Source organism: Montipora capricornis, chromosome 13 (genome assembly GCF_036669925.1).
Source record: "Montipora capricornis isolate CH-2021 chromosome 13, ASM3666992v2, whole genome shotgun sequence".
Lineage (NCBI taxonomy): Eukaryota > Metazoa > Cnidaria > Anthozoa > Scleractinia > Acroporidae > Montipora > Montipora capricornis.
Genome location: NC_090895.1, coordinates 40,439,601 through 40,460,323, shown reverse-complemented (window position 1 = coordinate 40,460,323; position 20,723 = coordinate 40,439,601). Strand labels below are relative to the sequence as shown.

General features: G+C 38.1%; 2 protein-coding genes across 7 annotated transcripts in view; one reads left to right on the top strand and one right to left on the bottom strand.

The window, feature by feature from the left end:
* The window catches only part of LOC138029856 (muscleblind-like protein 3), a 34,810-nt gene extending 21,057 nt beyond the window's left edge, over positions 1 to 13,753 (top strand). For 4 of the 6 annotated variants that reach the window (XM_068877666.1, XM_068877669.1, XM_068877673.1 and 1 more), the window contains one exon: positions 62 to 3,283. In XM_068877666.1, the coding sequence (XP_068733767.1) occupies positions 62 to 286 (225 nt within the window). In that variant the 3' untranslated portion in view covers positions 287 to 3,283. Of the gene's footprint in view, positions 1 to 61; positions 3,284 to 4,088; positions 4,177 to 5,895 lie in introns of those variants that run through there. The other 2 variants (XM_068877667.1, XM_068877671.1) reach the window with 2 other exon arrangements.
* Positions 11,695 to 20,723, bottom strand: part of LOC138029857 (peroxynitrite isomerase THAP4-like) — a 9,376-nt gene continuing 347 nt past the window's right edge. Inside the window, exons 2-5 of the mRNA XM_068877674.1 lie at positions 18,516 to 18,664; positions 15,545 to 15,654; positions 14,882 to 14,985; positions 11,695 to 14,305 (exon numbers count right to left, since the gene is read on the bottom strand). Coding sequence (XP_068733775.1) covers positions 14,186 to 14,305; positions 14,882 to 14,985; positions 15,545 to 15,654; positions 18,516 to 18,664 — 483 coding nt within the window. The 3' untranslated portion in view covers positions 11,695 to 14,185. The remainder of the gene's footprint in view (positions 14,306 to 14,881; positions 14,986 to 15,544; positions 15,655 to 18,515; positions 18,665 to 20,723) is intronic.

The window sequence follows — 20,723 nt, the reverse complement described above, 5'->3', positions numbered from 1 at the left end:
CTTACTGATTTGCAAGTTATTCTAACTTTGGTGTTTCCTTTCCTGTCCCTTGTTCCACTAGTGGCAACCCCAGGTTCAACCGCAGGTATTAAGCTATATGCCAGTGGAGTCGGCCGCGACACCACCGCCACCTCTCGCTCCTCCACCTCCTCTTCCACCTCAAACATCTTACCAAATTATTGACCCCCAGACTCAACAATCCATGGATGTCCAGTACTGGAACAACTTCACTTTAGGCTCGGGTCCCACCACGCCCACATTTGTTATGGCAAACCACAACATGTAATACAATCACATTTTCTCTGCATGAGTATGGGTGGTGGGCATGACTCGATGGTACAGAGAAGTTAAGGGGTGTTTCCGAAAGAAGTAATTGGGCCCAGTATCCCAGCTTGAGTAACATAACAGATGTGTGGGTGTTGTAAGAGTCGAAATGACGAAAAAAACAAGATCTTGCATTCTTTACACTGTGGTTGGGGGTTGCCAATGTGTAACATAGATGTTAAAAGAAAAGACCGGGCTGTAAATGACCCGAGTGTCCAACTCTGATCGATATCAAGATGGGCCTATCTTATGATGTTTCGTGATGGCAGCAAATCAAGTACTATAACTCAAAGAGAGAGAGAGAGATGGCTATCCAGGACATTGAAAGCATTGGAAGTTTCACTTCACTTCCTGACTGTCTGTAATTTAATATATTAAATGAAAGATCTTTGCCTTCCTGGTGGTGAAGACTGTAGTTAAAGAACATAATGTAGAAGTAAGAAGTAATAATGATATTATTATAAATTTAAACAAAGATAATTTTCTTGCCAGATTTTTAAAGTAAGCTTTAAATGGATTGTTTTAATTTGTGAACTGTGTATTAGAAAAGTGTCATCAGTGAGTAAAAGTTTAAATTTTAGAGACGGAAAACTCTAGTACATGTAATAGTGTTTTGACATTGGTTTATGGCACCTTTTTTCAGCAAATTTAGAATTTGGTTTCCGAACCTTTTTTGATGCACATTCAAATTACATATATGCATAACTGTCCTCTGTGAACCTTCAAATGCGTTGACTATTTCATCAAATCGCAACCAATTTTTGTTTAGTAATGTTAACCCAAGTTATTCCTCAGATAGTAGTCGTACTGTGATTGGCCAGTTGAGCGGGCTGAATTATACTGAGTATAGCCCTCTTGATTTCAAAGTGTGTTTTTCACATGACTTGGTTATCAAAAGATATTTATTATCTTGCTAACCTTGTGGGTGATACTCCAACTTGTTGTACCTCTCACTTTTACCAGGTCAATAGGCCAAGGTTGATATATCAACATTCAGGCATGGCTACAAGGCTTTATGGGCAAATTTCATGGCTCAGATTTGTTTTCTTTGTCTCAAGTCTCAGGGGAAATTTCTAAACAAAGGAATATTCAAATTTAAACATAAAGCCTCGTAGCCATGTGTGAATATTGATAATTATATTGAACATGGCCGATTTATCACCATCATGCTTTGCACTCAGCCCATAGAAATTGATTGAACTGAACCTAGATCCAGCAAATTAAGTAAAAAGTATTATATCCAACAAACTGGTGCAGGGAATAGAAAATGAAGGGGATTCCTAGAGAAAGTCGTCAAAGTGATACATGTTCCTTTTCCTCTTTGTTACCATTCTGTCAGCCTTGACAGACACATTTCACTGCTCAGTAATTTACTTTTGTCAAATCAGATAAAAAAAAAACATGGTAGGGAGATTGTAAAGCTGATGTTTGGAACATTAGCCCTTTTATTGCTCTGATGAAGAACTAGCACTGGAAATGTACACTTTGAAATAACCCCCGTGTGGTTCGTTCATTTTTATCAACTCACTTGATTCAACTTAATTTCCTTGTTTCACTTGCATTCCGATGCAGCGCCATAGTTTTTCAAAAACCAACCCCAATTACTGCTCGGCAGGTACAAAACACAGGTCGCAGATCATTGTTTTACCAATACAGAAAGAATCCTAAACATTCATTAAAGCCAAGCTTTAGACTCATTACGCCTAAACAAAGTTTTTAGGGCTACTATCAGCATTATAAACCAAGAGGCAGGTACAAAAGCCGGACTGGATCAACTCGGATCAAGCAAAAAACTGTTTTGTAAGCCAAAACTATTTGATTTTTGTACCTGCCTATTAGTGGAGTGAAGGGTTAGTGTTGTTTCAGTATTTGTAAAACATTGACCTGTGGCCGGTCTTTTGTACCTGCTGATTACTGCTTGATATTGTGGCATTTTTGCAGAATCACTCATCTGAAAAATTGTATGATGGTTATGCATAATCAACTCTTCCGTATACGACATCCATTTTAAGCTTACTTCAAAATATGCAGGAGCAAAGAATAAGGCTAAAGAAGAACTGAATCATGTTTTTTTAAAGATGTGGATTTGTTGAAGAAGAGCACAGAGAGTTATGCAAGTTAGGTCACTCCAGTTACATATTGATTAATGACAAGTGTTGTTTAGAAGGAATAATTATTATTTGAATCTGTAATAATAATTTTATTTGATATTGTTATTTACATTACTATTTAAACAAGGCTTTTTTGTATGTACTTTCAGAAGAGCTGTATTTTGTATTATACAAGTATATTGGCCTGCATTATTTCATGTTATTTTGAATGTTACAGGCACAAACCCTTAACAGAATAATAATTATTAGAATTGTACTTTTGAACTGACAGTTTGTAAGGTTTTGTAGGCCCTATGAAACACAAAGAAGAAGTGTTGGATTTTAACGAAACATGGCAACTCTTAATAATTATTGTGACTGTAACTTGCTGAAGAGTTGTTATAGATTTAAAGAAAGTTGGTTTTCTGAAAACTATAATGTGCCATTCTAGATTAACAAATTATTTGTATTACTGTAAGTTATTTTTCTTACTTTTCTTGAATCTAGATTGGCACAATGAACAATATCATTGATTTCATTTTTTGTTATGATAAATTTTGTAATCTATGGCTGTGCCATATGATACATATTAATTAAATATTAAAATGTTATAAGATTATGATTGTTTTATCAAAACATTTATGGAAAGTTTATTGCAACACAGAATTTAGAATTGGCAAAAAATGATGGTAAAATGATTACAAAATTATTTTGTTTTGCAGTAAAATTTCCATATCTTCTTGTAAATGGTAAATGTCGTGATAATTCAGTTTTTTTGTAGAATGGACAATAATATTTTATTTGTGTATTACAAAGTCTTGTTATTGTAGAATTTAATATTGACTCATTAAAAATGTCCTCGTGGTCTGTCTGGTGATGATAATATTATTATTGTGTGTTATCAATAACTTGTACAGGTGTTCCTAAATCCTTGTCCTTTGCCTTTTTCAATGCCAACTTGCTGATGAACTCCCTTTGTAACTCATACATCTGTTCATGGTTTCAAGTGTTTGTCCACATTTTCTGTTGTGTTGTTTGTGTATAGTGTGTCACTGAAAGGTATATGACAACTGCGGAATGCAGACTGCCTACAAAGAGCGCTGAAAAATAGTATTTAAGTCTAAGCACCCATTTTAAAACAATTAGCTTTCAATAACTGTGAGTTAGGGTTACAGTAGTTGGCGGTCTGCAGTCAGCAAGTGTCAGACACCGGTCACTGAAATTTACTCTTTATTGGAACCCATTGTTATGGTATTTGACATCTGTGCGTTTGCATACAGCTGATTGAAGTCCCAGAGAGATTTTACTTTATTACTTTGATGTAATTGGATAGTTGACACCCTTCTTTTTTAGGAAGTGAATTTGATGAATTTAAGGTGATTGTATATTTATCTGTTATATTTTTAAGCTATTAAGCTGATGGGTGTCACATTTTTTAATTGCACTGTGCTTGCTAGCATAAGATGCACCTGCTGCTTTCACAGCCAAAAATGACAGGTCTTTCCTGTTAGCGCCAAGTCATCCATAGTAACATATTGTTTTTCAGCCTAGTTCCCAACAGTTGTAGGTTTTTTCCACATCTTATCCCACAACTGGCATTAACCCGCTTGACTGACTGACAGCTATCAATCTATCAATCAATCAATCTGAGACCCTTTGTTTTTCCCTTGACAGAACTCCTCCAATGGGTTGCCAGTTTGTCGTGACTTTGTCTCAGGCCAGTGTCACAGAGAAGCCTGCCGCTATGCCCACGTTAAAGACAGTGAGCTCTCTTTCTTGTGTTAATGCTTCGCTGAGCTAGCCCTGTCTGCCGCAGCACTTGCTAATGTACTTAAATCCTGATCAAAATTAAGGGCAAGCTCCTAAAGGAGGAGTTTTTCTGCTTGATTTGATGCATAAGGCCAAATTGATAGTACTTCCACTATTCTAAATGAAAAACGCCGTTGTTTCATGTCATTCTAGAGCTGTGTGCTGAAAGGGCTAAGCTGTGCTGAGGCCTATTGCTTGGCAGGCTCTCATTAAGCTTTGCTGGCCTGTTTTTTAAAGCTTAATTTAATGAGCTTTAATTGAATTAGAGACAAAAGGGGTTTATTTAACAAATTAGACCCATAGCCCTTGTGGGCTACGGGTCAATAGCCCATGAGGTGAAACTGAATGGGCTATTGACCTGTGGCCCTAGAGGGCAAAGGGTCTAATTGTTTTAGTATCACCTAAATAGTTGGGACAGATAAGACAATAATGAAGTTAGCAAATGCAAGTTGAAGAAATATTTTTAAAGCATAAAACGAAAGAAAGTGTCCCGATTTTCGCTACTTGAGGACTATTACCAATAGTCAATTAGCTTAGCCAATTAAAATGCAGGATTTGCATTAGTCCTCATAATAATTATTGCAGTAATTATCAACCCACAAAAAAATGTTAAAATGTAGTTTCCCGGCGTGTATCTTGCAAATGACTGTTAAGTTCTTGAAGAGGATCTCCATTGATAAATTCTCATGGGGGAAAGAATACATTCTTTCAATAAGTTCACCTTAAAGAGTAAGAAGTACAAAATACGCCTCAACCTGATTTTATCCCATAATTTGCCCCGTAAGGAAAAAAAGGAAATTCATGAATTACCCCTCAATGTTTATGACAATAAAATACTTACCTAACAATATGCATTACTTATTAAATTTTCTAAAATCCCACAAGAGATGAAGTGTGATAAGCACTCACTTCATCTGGTTGTTTTTGCCTCGTCTTACCTAGAATTCAAGCATATAAAGAATGTGACAAAGACGGAGTGAACAAAATATAAAGCAAAGGACATGCACGGTCAACTACTGACCAGTGCATTGGCCAATGCATTAGTTGATGCAATGGTTGGATCAGATTTTTTACCATTACTCACTCAACTAACCAGTTTTTTCAAAATATGACAACATTATTATCAACACCGCAACCACTCAACTTAGAGTTTAGGAGTAACTCCAAGTTGGAAATGTCTTCACCAATTTGACATGTCCAGAGGCTCTGATTCCTTTGGCCTGCACTATGGGTGATGATGAACTACTGTAGAAGTCTGTGATCCACTGAATTCTGGTCTTCTCCCCAGTCAAGTGAAACCCTTTTTTTCCAACAACATTTACAACCTCTGGTCATTTTTCAGAACTGACCAAGGGCCACTGTGAATGATCCTCATGCTGTCCTTAAAACAAATTGTGCAATCACAGGCTCAAGGGATAAGACTTCATGATCAGTATTCCATTATTAAAATTATTATGCTTGATGAACTTTTTTGTGGAAGTACATTCTGGTGAAAGCAAAATTGCAGAAAATTGTGGAAAATTGTGCTAAGATCTTATAAATAATGGACAGCTGCATAAATGTCTTGAATGTCAGCTATTTATGAAAGAAAATGATAAAAAATACTTCATGAAGACATCTCTACTGGGTGCCTCAAATTAATTTCCTTTGCTCAATTTGACTTGTCTTGTAGAAAATGTTGAAATTGTGGATGGTAAGGTAACAGTTTGCCGTGATGCAGTAAAAGGGAAATGCTCAAGGCCAAATTGTAAATATTACCACTCATCTCCCAGCTCCTCTTCATCTGGTTCTGCATCAGCAAGATAGAATCTACCAGGACCTATTTGGTAGAATGGAGTCAAATTTTAAAGAAGATGAACCATTCTTGGCATCATGGGATAATTTGTGTCTCTCAAAGAATGCTCCCCGATTAACCTAAATTGTGAACCAAAGGGGCAGAATTTGGACACAGTGCAAGCTATGTGAGGCATCCATTTCAGTCGTGGTTGTGCTAGTGAAGTCTGCAAACTTAACCATTTGTGAATCTTTGCTTAACACCGGGTGTTACTGCGTAACCCTGCAATGTTGTTCATTCCTTCTTTGGGGACTTGGCAATGTTGATCAAACCTGGCATAGTGCTGATAGGTTGCCATTGTTTTCAATCTGGTTTAACACTTAACTGCTTTGAACAGCTTGGTCCAGCTCTCCTGGATCTTGTTACGATGGCTTGCTGGCTTGTAATTGTCTCATTGCCTTGCACATAATCCAATCCAGGGCATCTCCTGTACATTGCTGGCTTGTGTTCTTGCCTAGTTTTAACGGGGCCCTAAAATTATTAACAACAGTTGCAATCGTCCGAGAACTAAAAACAAATACACAAATCAGCAAGCATTATGGCAGCCATGCTTTTTTGCAGAGGGACGGTAAAAGTGCAGGTTAGGTTACAAAAATTCTAAAGTTAGGCTTAGGCATTATCTTAAGCCTAATGTTAGCTTTAGTCAAGATTTGGGTTGTTTCAGCTATGGTAAAACAATGACCTGCACCCCTAACCTGCAGTTTACACCCTCCAGTTTTTTTGAGATAAAGTGTTCAAGGTTATAGCTGATTCAAAGTAGGAAATTGTTGACATAGAATTACAGCATCACCAGAATTATTGCCAAAAATACAATATAATACAAGCTTCTAATTACATTATTGCAGTTGTGTGCTTAGTTACCTGGCCTATGACTGAAAGTGAGGCTAGAGTTGACCTTGTTTTGATGGAAACCTTATTGCTTTTCTCATGTAAATTTCAACTAATTAGCTTGAGAACGACATCATTAACATAAGAAAAGCAGGGAAGTCTGTTTACCCCAGCCTCACTTTCATTTAAAGGCAAGGGGCCTGTTTCTCGAAAGTCATAAAACTTTTTGTGCCATTTTCGGGTGTCACAATTCCTCTTGTATCTCAAAAATAGTGAGGATTTAGGTTGTCAAACTTCACAGTCATTTGTGTCCAATTGGCAGTTTTACAAAAATGGTTTTTCGGGCCTGAAAAGTTTCCGCGACTTTCGAGAAATGGGCTCCTGCGGTGACCAAGCACATAACTGTAAAAAGGTCTATTGGCGGCGAAGTACTATTATTGTCTTGTACTTGGAACTTCTTTCTTTTCCATGATCCTCTTAAGTGTATCATCATGGTAAACTGAATCGCAATCGTATAGAGTTGACACTTAAAATTAAGAGCAGTTTTGCCTTAGTAACCTGAAAACAGAACGTTATTTCCAGCGGCGGGTCTAAAACACAGGTCACATTCCACAGGTCACTCGTGGCAGGTCATTGTTTTACCTTTTTGAAAGTAACCCAAAACCCTCAATTTGGCTAACCCTAGGCCTAAAAATCAACCTTAGGCTTAGGGTTAGCCAAACTGAGGGTTTTGGTTACTTTCCAAAAGGTAAAACAATGACCTGCAATGAGTGACCTGTGTTTTAGACCCACCGTATTTCCAGGGGCAGATTCAGAGAATCCAGAGAGAGGGGTGACAGTAATAACCCTCTGAGTAGTGTATCCCCCAAACCCACCCCAAAGCAACATAAAAGTGCCTGATGCACAATACTAGCCATACATTGCGTTGAGACACATCTGTTTGGGGCAGGTATACAAAAGTCAGACCGGATCAACATCAAATCGCTCACCTCAGGTCAAGTGAAAAATGGTTTTGTAAGGAGTTTTTTTTAGGGCTAGGGTGATTTCCCAAGTTCTTATCGTCAAAGTTTATCCGATCCGACTTTTGTACCTGCCTCATCTCTTTGTTTTCCATGGGCGTAGCCACGATTTTTCAAAGGGGGGGTCACACTCTGTCAAACAGAGGGTACTCGCATTTTCGCAACCTGAATATTGTAGGTTGTTTGAGTGAAAAACGGCTTACAAAGGGGGGGTCACGGGCACCCCAGGACCCCCCTGGCTTCGCCCTTGTTTTCAAAGCCAAAACAAAAAAGAGAATTGGGGAAAAGTGTAGACCTTGACAAGGGACTGCATGTGATACTCAAATTACGAAAAAAAAAAACTTTTTTTAAATGAAATGATCCAGCAGAAACAGGTTTTCTGATTTTCGTTTTTTACCATGTTTCATGTCATTCCTTTTATGGTAGGCTACAATCAAGTCATAATTTTTTATGCTTGCCTTTGAACTTATAGTTTAAAGAAAAAGGGTAATTATTATTTAAGGTATTCTCTTGGCTAGTTTAAGATCAAAATTGTCACATTTAATTTTCAGGCTAGCAGCTGATGAATAATACCTTACATGTAGGTTATTATGTCAGGGAAGTATATATAGGCTCACAGAGTGCCATTCTCTGTTTTTTTTTTTTTGAGAATGTATGGTTATGAGGGTTTGAATTTAATGACTGCATGAGGAACTAGAATAAAACTCATAAAATAGTAAAAGGTAAAACTGTTAAAATGTTAATTTGACTAAACGTTTTCGGTCTTGCGATCATCTTCAGAGTGATCATCTTCACTCTGAAGATGATCGCAAGATCGAAAACTTTTAGTCAAACATTTTAACAGTTTTACCTTTTACTATTTTATAATTTTACCGGCGAAATGCATATAGAATAAAACTCATCAACAACATTTTAACAGCTAGTTCTAAAGACATTAGAGAAAGTTTCGTTTTTCCAAGATATCCAGAATGCTTGATTCCACTCAGATGTTAAAAAATACTATTCATTTAATTTTTTATTTGCCAACATTAAATGCAATCACATACTTATCTTGAGAGAAAGCCAATAGTTATTGCCTTGAATCATAACCTAGTAGGGAGACACTCAAGCATCAATTTCATGAATAGCATGAAGTAAGTAAAACCTCAATTTCCTTAAGATATTTCAATCATTTTCTTATTTTGATTTCTATGATATATGCCTTTTAAGTTACAGTGCAGTGAATGCCACAAATTGAAACGGAAAACACTTAGCATCAACTGAGATGAGCATCTCTCAGGGACCAAAACAAGCTTGAAACTACAAGCATAATGTTATTTGCATAGTACTTAGAGGCAGTCAAAAGAAACATGACCTCCTACATTAAATGAAGATCAGTGTGATTTTTTGCAACATTAGTTAACCTAAGGTTACAGAAGTTGTGGTGAGGAAGTCCCAAAAACATGATTCCCTGTTGTGTGACAATCTTGATGTCCAGAGAATGCATGCAACATGACAGACTAAATGTGACAATTTTGTTTTGAAATAGTCAAGAGCAAGGTTTGTACAAAGAACTGACATTCCAGCTGGCCTGTTTTTTCATTTTCTGTTAATTTCTAAATATACCGTAATTGCAAATTTGTAAGTGCTAGAATTCCTTGGTTGGGGCTTTGCAGTAGCCATGCAATCCTTAATGTTAACCATGTAGAGTGTCATGCAAACCTTTCCATGACCAGTTTGTCCAGCGGATCTAAAACACAGGTCACATTCCACAGGTCAGGGTACATGTCACTGTGCTACAGACAAATAAACAACATCAAAAGTGTCTCCGTGCCCTAAGCACTCTACAAAAACGTTGTTTAAGGTCTAAGGGAAACGTTTGGCTTAGTTGTCACTGGAGCAGAGACTTTAAGTCTTGACCTGTGGAATGTGACCTGTAATTCAGACCAGTTTGTCTGGTATTATTTTCCAACTTTATGTTGGGTGAGGTATTCTAATAAGCATTGAATAACATTTTCTGTGAAAACTTGCATTGGTTCACTCCTGCACATATACCGAGCACTTGACCATTGTTGGGAATGTGTATTGCGATAACTTTTTTAGTGCTGTCCATTGCATGTTTCTGCTTTTGTGAAGGTATGATTTTCCAGCTGGCTTTTTCCATGGGATGCCAAATGATGTCAGCTAGGCTGTGGAGAGTGTAAACTGCAGGGTGCAGTTTAGGGTTGAGGTCATTGTTTCACCATAGCTGAAATGACCCAAATCTTTACTAATGCTAACTTTAGGCCTTAACACTATGATTTAGCCAATGTTCAAGCCTAAGTTTAGCATTTTTGTAAAGCTTTGGGTTGTTCCACTTATGGTAAAACAATGACCTGCAACCTGCACTTTACATCGTCTGGCTAGGCTGGACATGTTTCATGACACTTGAATGATAATCATTAATGCATGAGGTATTTAAAAAGCTGCAGGAGGAATTGCGTGACAGGCATTGGCATAACTTTAGAGTCAGGACAAGGCCTGCTGCTAATTAGTGTAAAGATTTAACGGGCTGTGTACATAAATTTTGCCAGGGGTTTTGTAATTTCATAACTTTCTCAAATCAGGCAAACTGTGAGCATTAAACACTGCATCATGGTTGTTAGCTTCACCAACTGGTCTTGATGCATTTAGAAGCATGACAGGGAAAATTCCACCACATCCCAAACTTTGTGGATTGTAATGCTGTCGTTTACTTGCTTGATTGATGCCGATCTTTGTCTTTCCTAAGACCTATGGGTCTGACCAGAGGAATGAAAATTCATCACATGCTCTCAGAAATCAGGTTGATTCCAAGGCATACACAAGGATGCGTAACTTTTGAAATGAATTGTTGCAGGTTCGCCTTAGAAACTTTGATCCACTCACCCCTAAAGTGGCCTCAATTGATGAGTAAAATCATCTGGCATTAGACAGAGTAAAACCTGTAAGTCTCAGGAGGGAGAGGGTTAAAAGGGAGTGGACCTAGTTGTTATTAAAGGGGCTATGTCATGCAAAAATATGTAATTTTATGGCACCCAAAATGCCCAAAATAACCACTTAAAACCAATGAACACAACAAAAGGAAAGAGGAGAATGGAATGACACAAATGGACATCTCTGAAACAGATTGCATTTGGGTGATCTTGAAAAATGTCGGCCCACCGTTTTTCAAGGTTATGGCAAATCGCCCGGATAAAGATCTTGTTTGTGACATAAGTATAATTTTATCAGTAAAGGAATTCTACATTACCGTTTTCGAGTTTGAAACTTGTAATAAACAAAAGATATCCCTGAAACACCATAAAATAACATGACATAGTCCCTTTAAGGCACTTCGATAAAAATCATGAAGGAAAATACTTTTTTGCAACAGTTTGCAGCTGTTTACTGCTTACAATTTTTGCACAACTTGACAAAATAATGGAAGTACAAAAAAGCTAGCTTTAATGTTTATGCATACAGCCCTTTGGTGACAATTTGTCACAGGTTTATAAAGCTATGGCAATATTTTATGAAACGTGGGATGAGGAGAGTATTTTTATATCCCTGTGCTTTTAAAAAAAGATAATACAGAGAGCTACAGCAGCGTTGCTTGAAATTGCTGGCAATAGTTTTAATGCATAAAATGTTATTAATAATGTAAAGCATAATATTATTCATTTAGTTGTTATTACCAGACGTGTTATAATTTTATTATAATAATAATTATTATCATCCAAACAATGTGTCCCAGAGATGTAAAGTTGTGCCTGCCATAAACTAAGAAGAGTAAAGTAAGACATTATTGATATTTTATAAATATTTATTTAAAATTTCAGATATTGTTTTGAATTATTTTTTTCCATCAGAATGGATTGATTAGCAGTAAGTTAGAAGTGAGTAATAAATTCAGGAGGCTCCGCCTCAAGAAATTTCAAATTAAGTTGCACCATTCTTGACTAAGTTTAAAAGTTAGTTTGTAGTATTAATCAGAGATCTCAGAGCACAAAAGGAACTAGATTATAAGAAAGGATCGTGATGACTGAAGTGCCCTTGACCTATTTTTTTTTATCTTGTGAATTTAAACATCGATGAACTTTGACAGCCCACTTTGTTACTTAATTAATATGATACAAAACAGGATGGCCACTCAGTTTAAATTCTATGTCACACATAATTTTCGCCTATCATATACATGCCTATTAATTTTTTTGCAGGAGAGGTTGGGATTTACCAAATAGACCATTTTACAGTTGAATCTAAATTACCTAGCCTAAGAATGGAAGCGAGGCTATCAGTGACCCTGCTTTGATACAAACCTTTGTGCTTTTCTAATGGTAATGTAGACTAATAATATTAGAATTATAGCAGCGAGATATGTATCAATACAAGGTCTCGAGCAGCCTCGCAGCCATTCATAGGCTAAGTCACTGAGCTAACAACTGTAAAATGGCCTATTATAAGGTCTCTTCTGGTTTGTCGCAGCAAGTATACCCACATAATTTGTGTCATGTCTCATTCAAGAGAGCGAAAAAGTTATGTCATGTGAACAATAATAATATTATTTGCAAGTCCTAAATATTAACTGTTGAATTTGCACATGCACCTTGGTGTTAGCTCAATAATAATATTATTTCTAAATTCCCAGATTTAGAACATGTGATTTCTGACAGAAAAGAATAGGAATCATGGCAGAAAGGGGTCTGCTGCAAAGAAAAGAATTGAAAAAAAACTCAATGAGCTGCATTGTGCAATTACTTTTCTCAGATGCTGTCAAAGTAAATGAACAATGATTGAAAAAACCTGTTGGAGGCATTTTGGTAACAGTCATGAAGTATGCACAAGACAGAGAAATGTATTACAAGAGAAACACAGGGTTTCTGCAAAACTGTTATGGCATTGTCAATTATGTGAAATATTTTACGGAGCTCAAAATCACCTTAAAATGTGAAGAGATGGAAAATAAAGCAGTGAATGCGTACAAAGTAAAAAATATGTGCACATTTCCTCTCTTTAATTTAACCCATTGACTTCTGAACGCTCCCCAATGTTGAGTAAAATCTATTAAGCCTCACTCCTAGGAGTCGGTGGGTTAGGGAAGGCTTTTCTCATGTTGTTCAGTTTATTATTTTCATACTATATCCCACTGACTCCCGGGGTTCCCCATTGACGAGAAACATCGTCTGGTGTTATACAGAGTAAAATGCTAAGTCTGGCCAGTTTGGACACCAAAGGGATATATAATCAGTTGAGCTGGGTTTTGATTTCTTTTAAGTCCTACAAGGGCATAACAGTAATGTTGAAACATGGTGTTGATCTTGTCACAAAAATGTTACCATCGTATATTAGCAGGCAATTTAGTGACAAGATCTAAGGTAACTTTAGTTTGTGCTGAGTTCTCTGAAATTACCAACAGGGAGTTTAAGCAACAACAACAGCAACATTTTGGAAAATGTCATTTCCAAATACAACTTTGCACTATCTCAAGTATTTTGAGATTATGTCTAGTTCACACAACTATTATCGGTGAAGTATCCTATAAGATTACTGGGTTTGTGTGGGCAGTTTGGAAGTGAAGATTGGAAATGAACAATGCTTACTTTTCAGAGTTCCCGAAGAAATGTGCGCATACAGCACAATCATCTTTCCTAATTGAACTAATATTGTTTTGTGGCATTGGTTTAGACTCCCTGTTGGTACCCTTTAAAATGATTTAGGATCTTTTAAGTTTACTATAGATATCTTTCTTTAGGCAGCACAGATCCATTTCAGGTTATTCTCATTATTTATATTTCAAGTACTGGAGTACATACCCTGGTGGTTGTATGAGACTGTTGTGTTTACTGGGACAATAAAAAAAAATTCTTGCTTGCTTAAGTCTCAATGATTTCTGACAAATCTCAAAAGTGAAGGTATGGCTTATTGTGGCACCCTTTCTTGCTGTCTTGTCAAATGAATTGTCATTGGATCGAGCCAAAAGCATGCACAAAAAACCTCAATTTCTTACTGTCTATAATGGCCAGTAAGAAATTGGGGTATCCATCTCGGAGGTTAACACCGGATCTAATTTGTTTGGAGTAAGAAGACTTGTAATCAATGTGTCTGTTACAATGCTTTTCCAAAAAAAAAAAGCTGACTACTCTTCCTACGGCCTTGCAAACAAATCTTATTTGTGTTGAATGCAACAGGAGCCAAACTGTAAGTCAGCTTTTTGCAAGCTACAGATCTGTATCTATAAACTAATAAAAAGTTTAAGATCATCATCCACATCTGCACGTCCAGGAAAATGGTCGCGAAATTCATTATTCTTTGACCTTCTTGTAAGTTATGTGGAGATGTTTTTGGTGATCTGTATTGTTCGTTTCCATGAAGCACTCCATCTCTAGTGTGTCAGGATCCTTGAGTGTGTAGAGTCTCTCAATCTGTAAGTGTAAATTCATAAAAAAAAAAGATCATTCAAACGTGATGCAAAAAGAACAATAACCTGACACCTTGCATCTTGCTAAAAGAAAAGGCACTTCATTTCCTTTTTTAGCAAATTGGTAGCACATGAAATTAAAGGACTCTTGCAATAGCTTTGGATCACCTCTGATAAAGACACTTAACAGGAGTCAGGCAAAAATTCAATTCAGTTAAAATAAAAAATGTATACCAGCACTAGAAAGAACACCTTTACTTAAGCAACCCTGCAAAGTTTCAGCATATCAGGTGTTATATTAGCTGAGAAAATCTAAGTTGAAAAATGAAAAATTTACATGCACTTGTATACACCTTATTCCAAAATGGCCGCTGATTTATGCGGATACAAATTGGCCCTTGTTGCCTCGTTCAAGATGAAATATTCTTTTGAATTTTAAGGTTAAGAACGAGGCATCAAGGGCTTATTTGAATAAAAACAAAAGAATATTTAAATGGAAGCTATTTTGGAATAAGGTGTATGCAGTTAGAACAAAAAGGATGACATTTTAATGTTAAAAGGCCACAAAAGCCTTACCCACCTTAACAACTTTTGGGTCTTTATTGAAACTTGTCCTTCCAATTGTATGTGAAACAAGTCGAATCTTGTGCCCATCAACCTCGCCTTCCTCAATTTCTGTAAGACCTGACACAAAAACAAATTCCAGCTTTGCAAGAAGTAAACCAGAAAAGAAATCTTCATCAAGAAACTAAATGTTTGTGACCATTCTGTGGCACTATGATAATTCTCAATGGTGTGGGAGATAAGATAAAAACGGAAAATTATTGTAATTAACGTCCACCATATAATTTGGTAATTTTCATGACAATCAAAATTAACAGAGCTTCTCCAAATTAATACTGGGAATTTGGCAGTTTCATTACTTACTGACACTTTTTAACTTGCTCATGTACAACGACTTCAGGCATCTCCATGGACATGAATGCAATGGAGGACATTAGGTCTCACAACAAATCCTGTGACATGGCTATAGCTAGCCTCCTTTGCTGCCATTCTTTGTGAGGTCAGAGAATGCTCATCTTACTGCTAGCTACCAGTAGTGGGGCATTGTGTGACGTCCCAGAGAAAGGATGCAGAGGATACTAGTCGCATAACCAGACTGTTGGCACCACTTAACTGGCTGCTGTAGGAACTTACATCACATGAGGCTCTCAAGGCATTTGAGTACAATATTATTTAATACCTGTATTCTGTGCTAGTAGAAATGCCACACTTGAAGTCCCTGGCTTTATTTTGAGCCAACCGAGCTCTTGATGCATTGGATTGCCTTCCTTCAGATTCCAAGTTCTAGAGCTAGCAATAACCACAGAGCACTATATGATTCATTTGAAACAACTTTAAACTAATATATGTCTCCATTAAAGAACAGTCAGGGTACCTGATTTCTTGGGGGCATAATTATTGGAAAGGGAAAGAAATTTATTTAAGTGTCTAGTCGTTCTAGTGCTCCAGCACTAATTGGGGACGCTATAAACTGAAATCAACAATTAATGCAAATCAAGTCAAATTTTAGTTTTTGAGGAGGGGAAAACTGGAGTTCCCGGAGAAAAACCTCTCAGTGCAGAGTAGAGAACCAACAAACTCAACCCACATATGACGCTGAGTCTGGGAATCAAACCTGGGCCACATTGGTGGGAGGCGAGTCCTCTCACCACTGCGCCATTCCATTTATTTCCTTTACCTGATGAATGACTGAAAGGGCAATCGAAGGGATTTTAGCTAAGTGCATATGAATGTAAACAACTACACTGTAACATCATTCCTGAGTTTCCTGTGTCAGATTATGGGTAAAAAATTATTTCTATAAAAAGACTCTAGGACCTGTGTGTCCTGCATGCCCAAATACTACTCTGCATGGTCGTCTCACAATTTTACAGTCACTTACAAGCTGGGAACTCAGGAAAGGAAAGGAAAGGAAACGAAAGGAAAGGAAAGGAAAGGAACCGAACTTTATTTAAGAGTCTAGTTGTACCAGCGCTGGAGCTCTAATTTGGGACACTGTGAATTGAAATTAACAAATATCAACGCAAATCAAGTGAAATGTTGGTTTTTGAGGAGAGGGGAAACCGGAGTACTCCGAGAAAACCTCTCGCGGCAGTGCCCACTCTTTGCAAATATTGCAAGGGTTTTTAATTTCCTGCAAAGTTTATACGAACCAGGGTTGTGCGACAGCCTTCGACTAATACTCCCTATCTCAGAGGACTTGAAAGTCGCAGCATTTGCACATGTCTTTTGTTAATTATTGACTGAAGTCCACACTTTCTCCTTATCTATTTGTAAATAAAAAAATAAAAGCCCTCAGTGATGGTCCAGCTAGAGAAGAACTCACTTCCACCCACACAGTAATCCAATGCTTAACAAACTGAGCCATCGTAAGACTATGTGGGGTAAAGCATTAAACAGTTTTATCAGCTTCCTTGTAATAACTCTGCCACAAAAATCACTCAAATGATAACTTATATTAGGGTGCAGGGATGGGACAGGGGTGAGAGCACGCACTTCCCACCAATGTGGCCCTAGTTCAATTCCAGACTAGGTGTCAAATGCGGGTTGAGTTTGTTGGTTCTCTACTCTGTTCCGGGAGGTTTTTCTCTTGGTACTCCAGTTTTCCACTCTCCTTTGTTATTTATTTATTTATTTGATTGAGAAGGTTGAAGTTTTGGCAGCTATTCAGCTTATGTGGACCTGCTATACCCACCCACCCATACACTCACAGAGGACAGCCACAACACCAGGAACTTCATCCCCTACTCTTCTCGAATAGTGTGTGTGCGTTCTTTAACGTTTCACAGAGAACTAATGAACATGGAAGATATTTATGAGACAGGGCCTATGGTTTATAGTCCTTACCTGAGAAGACTTGAAAGTCTAACCATATGCGGGTGTAATTACAAAGGCAGCACTTTCTCCTCAGTTATTTAAAGACCCTGAGTGTTGGTCCGGCCGGAGTTGAACTCACGACCTCCGGCATGGCAGCCCGGTGCTCAACCAACTGAGCCACCGGTGCGCGATTTGATTTGCGTTAATTTGTTAATTTCAGTTTACAGTGTCCCCAGTTAGTGCTCCAGTGCCAGAATGACTAGGTACTTACGTGTGAATAAAGTTCCTTCCCTTTCCTTCATAAAATCCATGGTAACCAACAACAACAACGACAACAACAACATTTATTTATACCAACAGGAAACAAGAAAGTAATACATTGATTTTTGAAACTGAAAAATCTGTTATTAGGCTGCTGCCTATAACAACCATAAGAGCTATCTATGAAATACAATTAGGAAAGATTACGGTCATAACCCTCTCTCTTTACTATAATCTAAACTGGAATTTAAAGACCTTTAACGCCCACGTCGCCAGTGGAGGGTAGGTGCCCAGGAAGCCTGGGGGCTGCAACCGCAGTCACATCCCCAAGGCGCTAGAACACCCGACTGGCCTGCCCAACCCGCAACCAAGCCACGAGCCCCCCGCGCCAGGCCCCCCTAAGGCACCCGTCACACTTGAGCCAGATAGCTCAGTGGAATAATAATAATAATAATAATAACACACAAAAAAAAAGAGCACAAAAAAAAAAAGAAAGGGGGGGGAGAGGGAGGGAACGCCGAGAACCACTAAACTCCTAAACCGACTCACAATGCCACGCCAACAGAGCAACAAACACGCTGCAAGCACATTGGACAACGCATGCACTACGCAGGAATACCGCTGAACCATGTCAGCCCCAGGGCTCCCCCAACCTAAAGAGTGCTGCAAACGCTACAAAAACGCATAACAACGCTAACAAACGCCTGCAAAACGCTACTGACCGGACTAGCTCCCGGTCGTGAACCATGTAACTATAACAAACGCTACAGAACGCACCAAAACGCTGAACAACGCTACCAGACGGCCAAGACACTAACAACCACCTGCAAAACACTACTGACCAGACTAGCTCCTAGTCGTTAACTATGTTAAATTTTATTTAACTATATTATAACCTTTAAAGTGATTAATATCACTTAGAGCCCACAGCACCTGTACACCTGTACATATACAATCCTTCAAGGATACATGCAGATAAACACAAGTTATTTAAGGGACCAAAACAGAGTAACATTTATAGTATATTTACCCATGCATATTACCATAATAGTGTTAAAAAAAGTATTTCTTACTTGTAGGAAAGCATTGGCTGTCCCACATGATCAAATATGACCTCCTCGCCATACATAAATGGTGAAATAGTGGGATACACTCCACAGCCTTCCCCCACCCATTTCCCAAGCAACCAGGACACTTTGTTCAGAGCTTCATGAAGGGATGGCTGCAACAGTAAATAACAATTCCCTGACATTAATTAATATTGGTGGAACATCGAATATATATTGCTCCAATATTGGTTTAATGGTTTGAACTGCATTGCAGTGTATTTGATAAAGTGCCTTCGTCACTGTCGTCCTAGGATCAACCTTCAAAATTAATGCCAGAGTTGTCGACTAAAGAATTAACAGCCTCATCATATTATGAATCAATGCTGACTTCCATCATTAACCCTTTCAATGCCTGAGGGCATTGGACAGAGTAAAATCTCTAAGAGACACTCTTAGGACAGAATGGGTTAAAGGGGAAATCTCACCCAAGAACTGTCTCCATTGATGAATAATATCGTCTGGCGTTAGACGGAGTAAAATCTACATTGTGCTACTCCTAAGAGGGAATGGGTTACCATGGCAGAGGTTTCAATAGAAGGCGGCTACCGGCGATAGACCGCCAGGCACTTTGGTCCATCCCGCTGCCTACTTTGCATGACCATTTGAACGTTTTGCTGTGTAGATGTTAATTTTTCCACTGTTCTTTATCACAAAAGTAAATTCGCTTTACTTTCTTCGTTAAACTCTGAATTATGGAGTTTTATTCTAAAAAAAAAATGTCTACATATTCAAACAAATGGAACGAAAATTGTGCCCATCGCGTATTTAAGCAAAATGAGACCTTTTTCTGATGTTTAAAATTGTCCATAATAAGCAAGACAAGTGATGCACCAGCATCTATAGGAAAGCTGGATCTTGGAAGATGATATATGTGTAGATGCATAGTTTATACCTAAGATCATCACGGCCATGTTGATGAAAAAGTAAAGTAAAGTAAAGTAAAGCAACCATATTTAACGTCGATAACTCGTAACAGTATTTCTACTGACAAACCTGAGGTCGACGGTGTGCTCATTTTACTCCCCCCTCTCCATCAGTGCTCCGTTTTACGGGTATTTAAAGCTACTTAGCTACACGGAAAGGAAAGAAGTTGAAACAAGGATGCGAGATCCCGGAATCGAACTCAAGACCTCTTGCACCAAGGGCGCGCACTAACCGATTCTGCCATCCTTGCTCCTTTAAGAACTAACACTTATTTATGGTTAACGATATTTTGGGACTTTAACTCAGATTTATCCCTGTTGTATAAAACTTTATTTTTTATATCAAAGTAACTGGGGGTCAGGTGTTGGACTGGATTGAGTTGGTTGAGTATGATTTAGCTCAATAAAATTATCAATGTGACATTTTCGGATCTATGCTGACTATTTTTATGGAGTTAGGACAATGTGCGAGCCAGCGAGCCATGGATGCAAGCCATGGCTGCAAGTCATGCGAGCCATGCAAGTGAACATGCAAGTCACACAGTTATTGAAAGCTAACCATTTTAAAATGGGTGCTTAGACTTAATAACTCTTTATGAGCGCTATTTGAAATGGGTGCTTAGACTTATATGCGAAATTTGCATGGCTCGCTGGCTTGCAAATTGTCCAGCCCCATTTTTATGGCCGTATCATGTATGTGCTTATCCAGATTCTCTTGAAGTGAGTTTTGTTTGTTGTTTGTTTGTTTATTATTTATTTGTTTGAGCAGGTTGAAGTTTTGGCACCTATTCAGCTGATGTGGACCTGCTATACCCACCCACCCATATACTCACAAAGGACAGCCACAACACAGGGAATTTCATCCCCTACTCTTCTCGATTACTGTGTGGGTTCTTTAACGTCTCACAGGAAGGTTATGAACATAAAAGATACTTGTGAGACGGGGCCTACTGTTTATAGTCCTTATCCGAGAAGACTTGAAAGTTTAACCATTTGCGGATGTAATTACACAGGCAGCACTTTCTCCTCAGTTATTTTGAAGACCCTGAGTGTTGGTCCGGCCGGAATTGAACTCATGAACTCCTGCATGGCAGCCCAGCGCTCAACCAACTGAATCACCGGTGCGAGGTGATGTTTGTTGATGTTCCAGGATTAAAAAATGAGATAAGAGGTTATTCAAGAGCTTACACTTGTCGCAAGGCAGATGTGCATGAACTCTGACGATTCTTTTGAATACTAGCATGATATT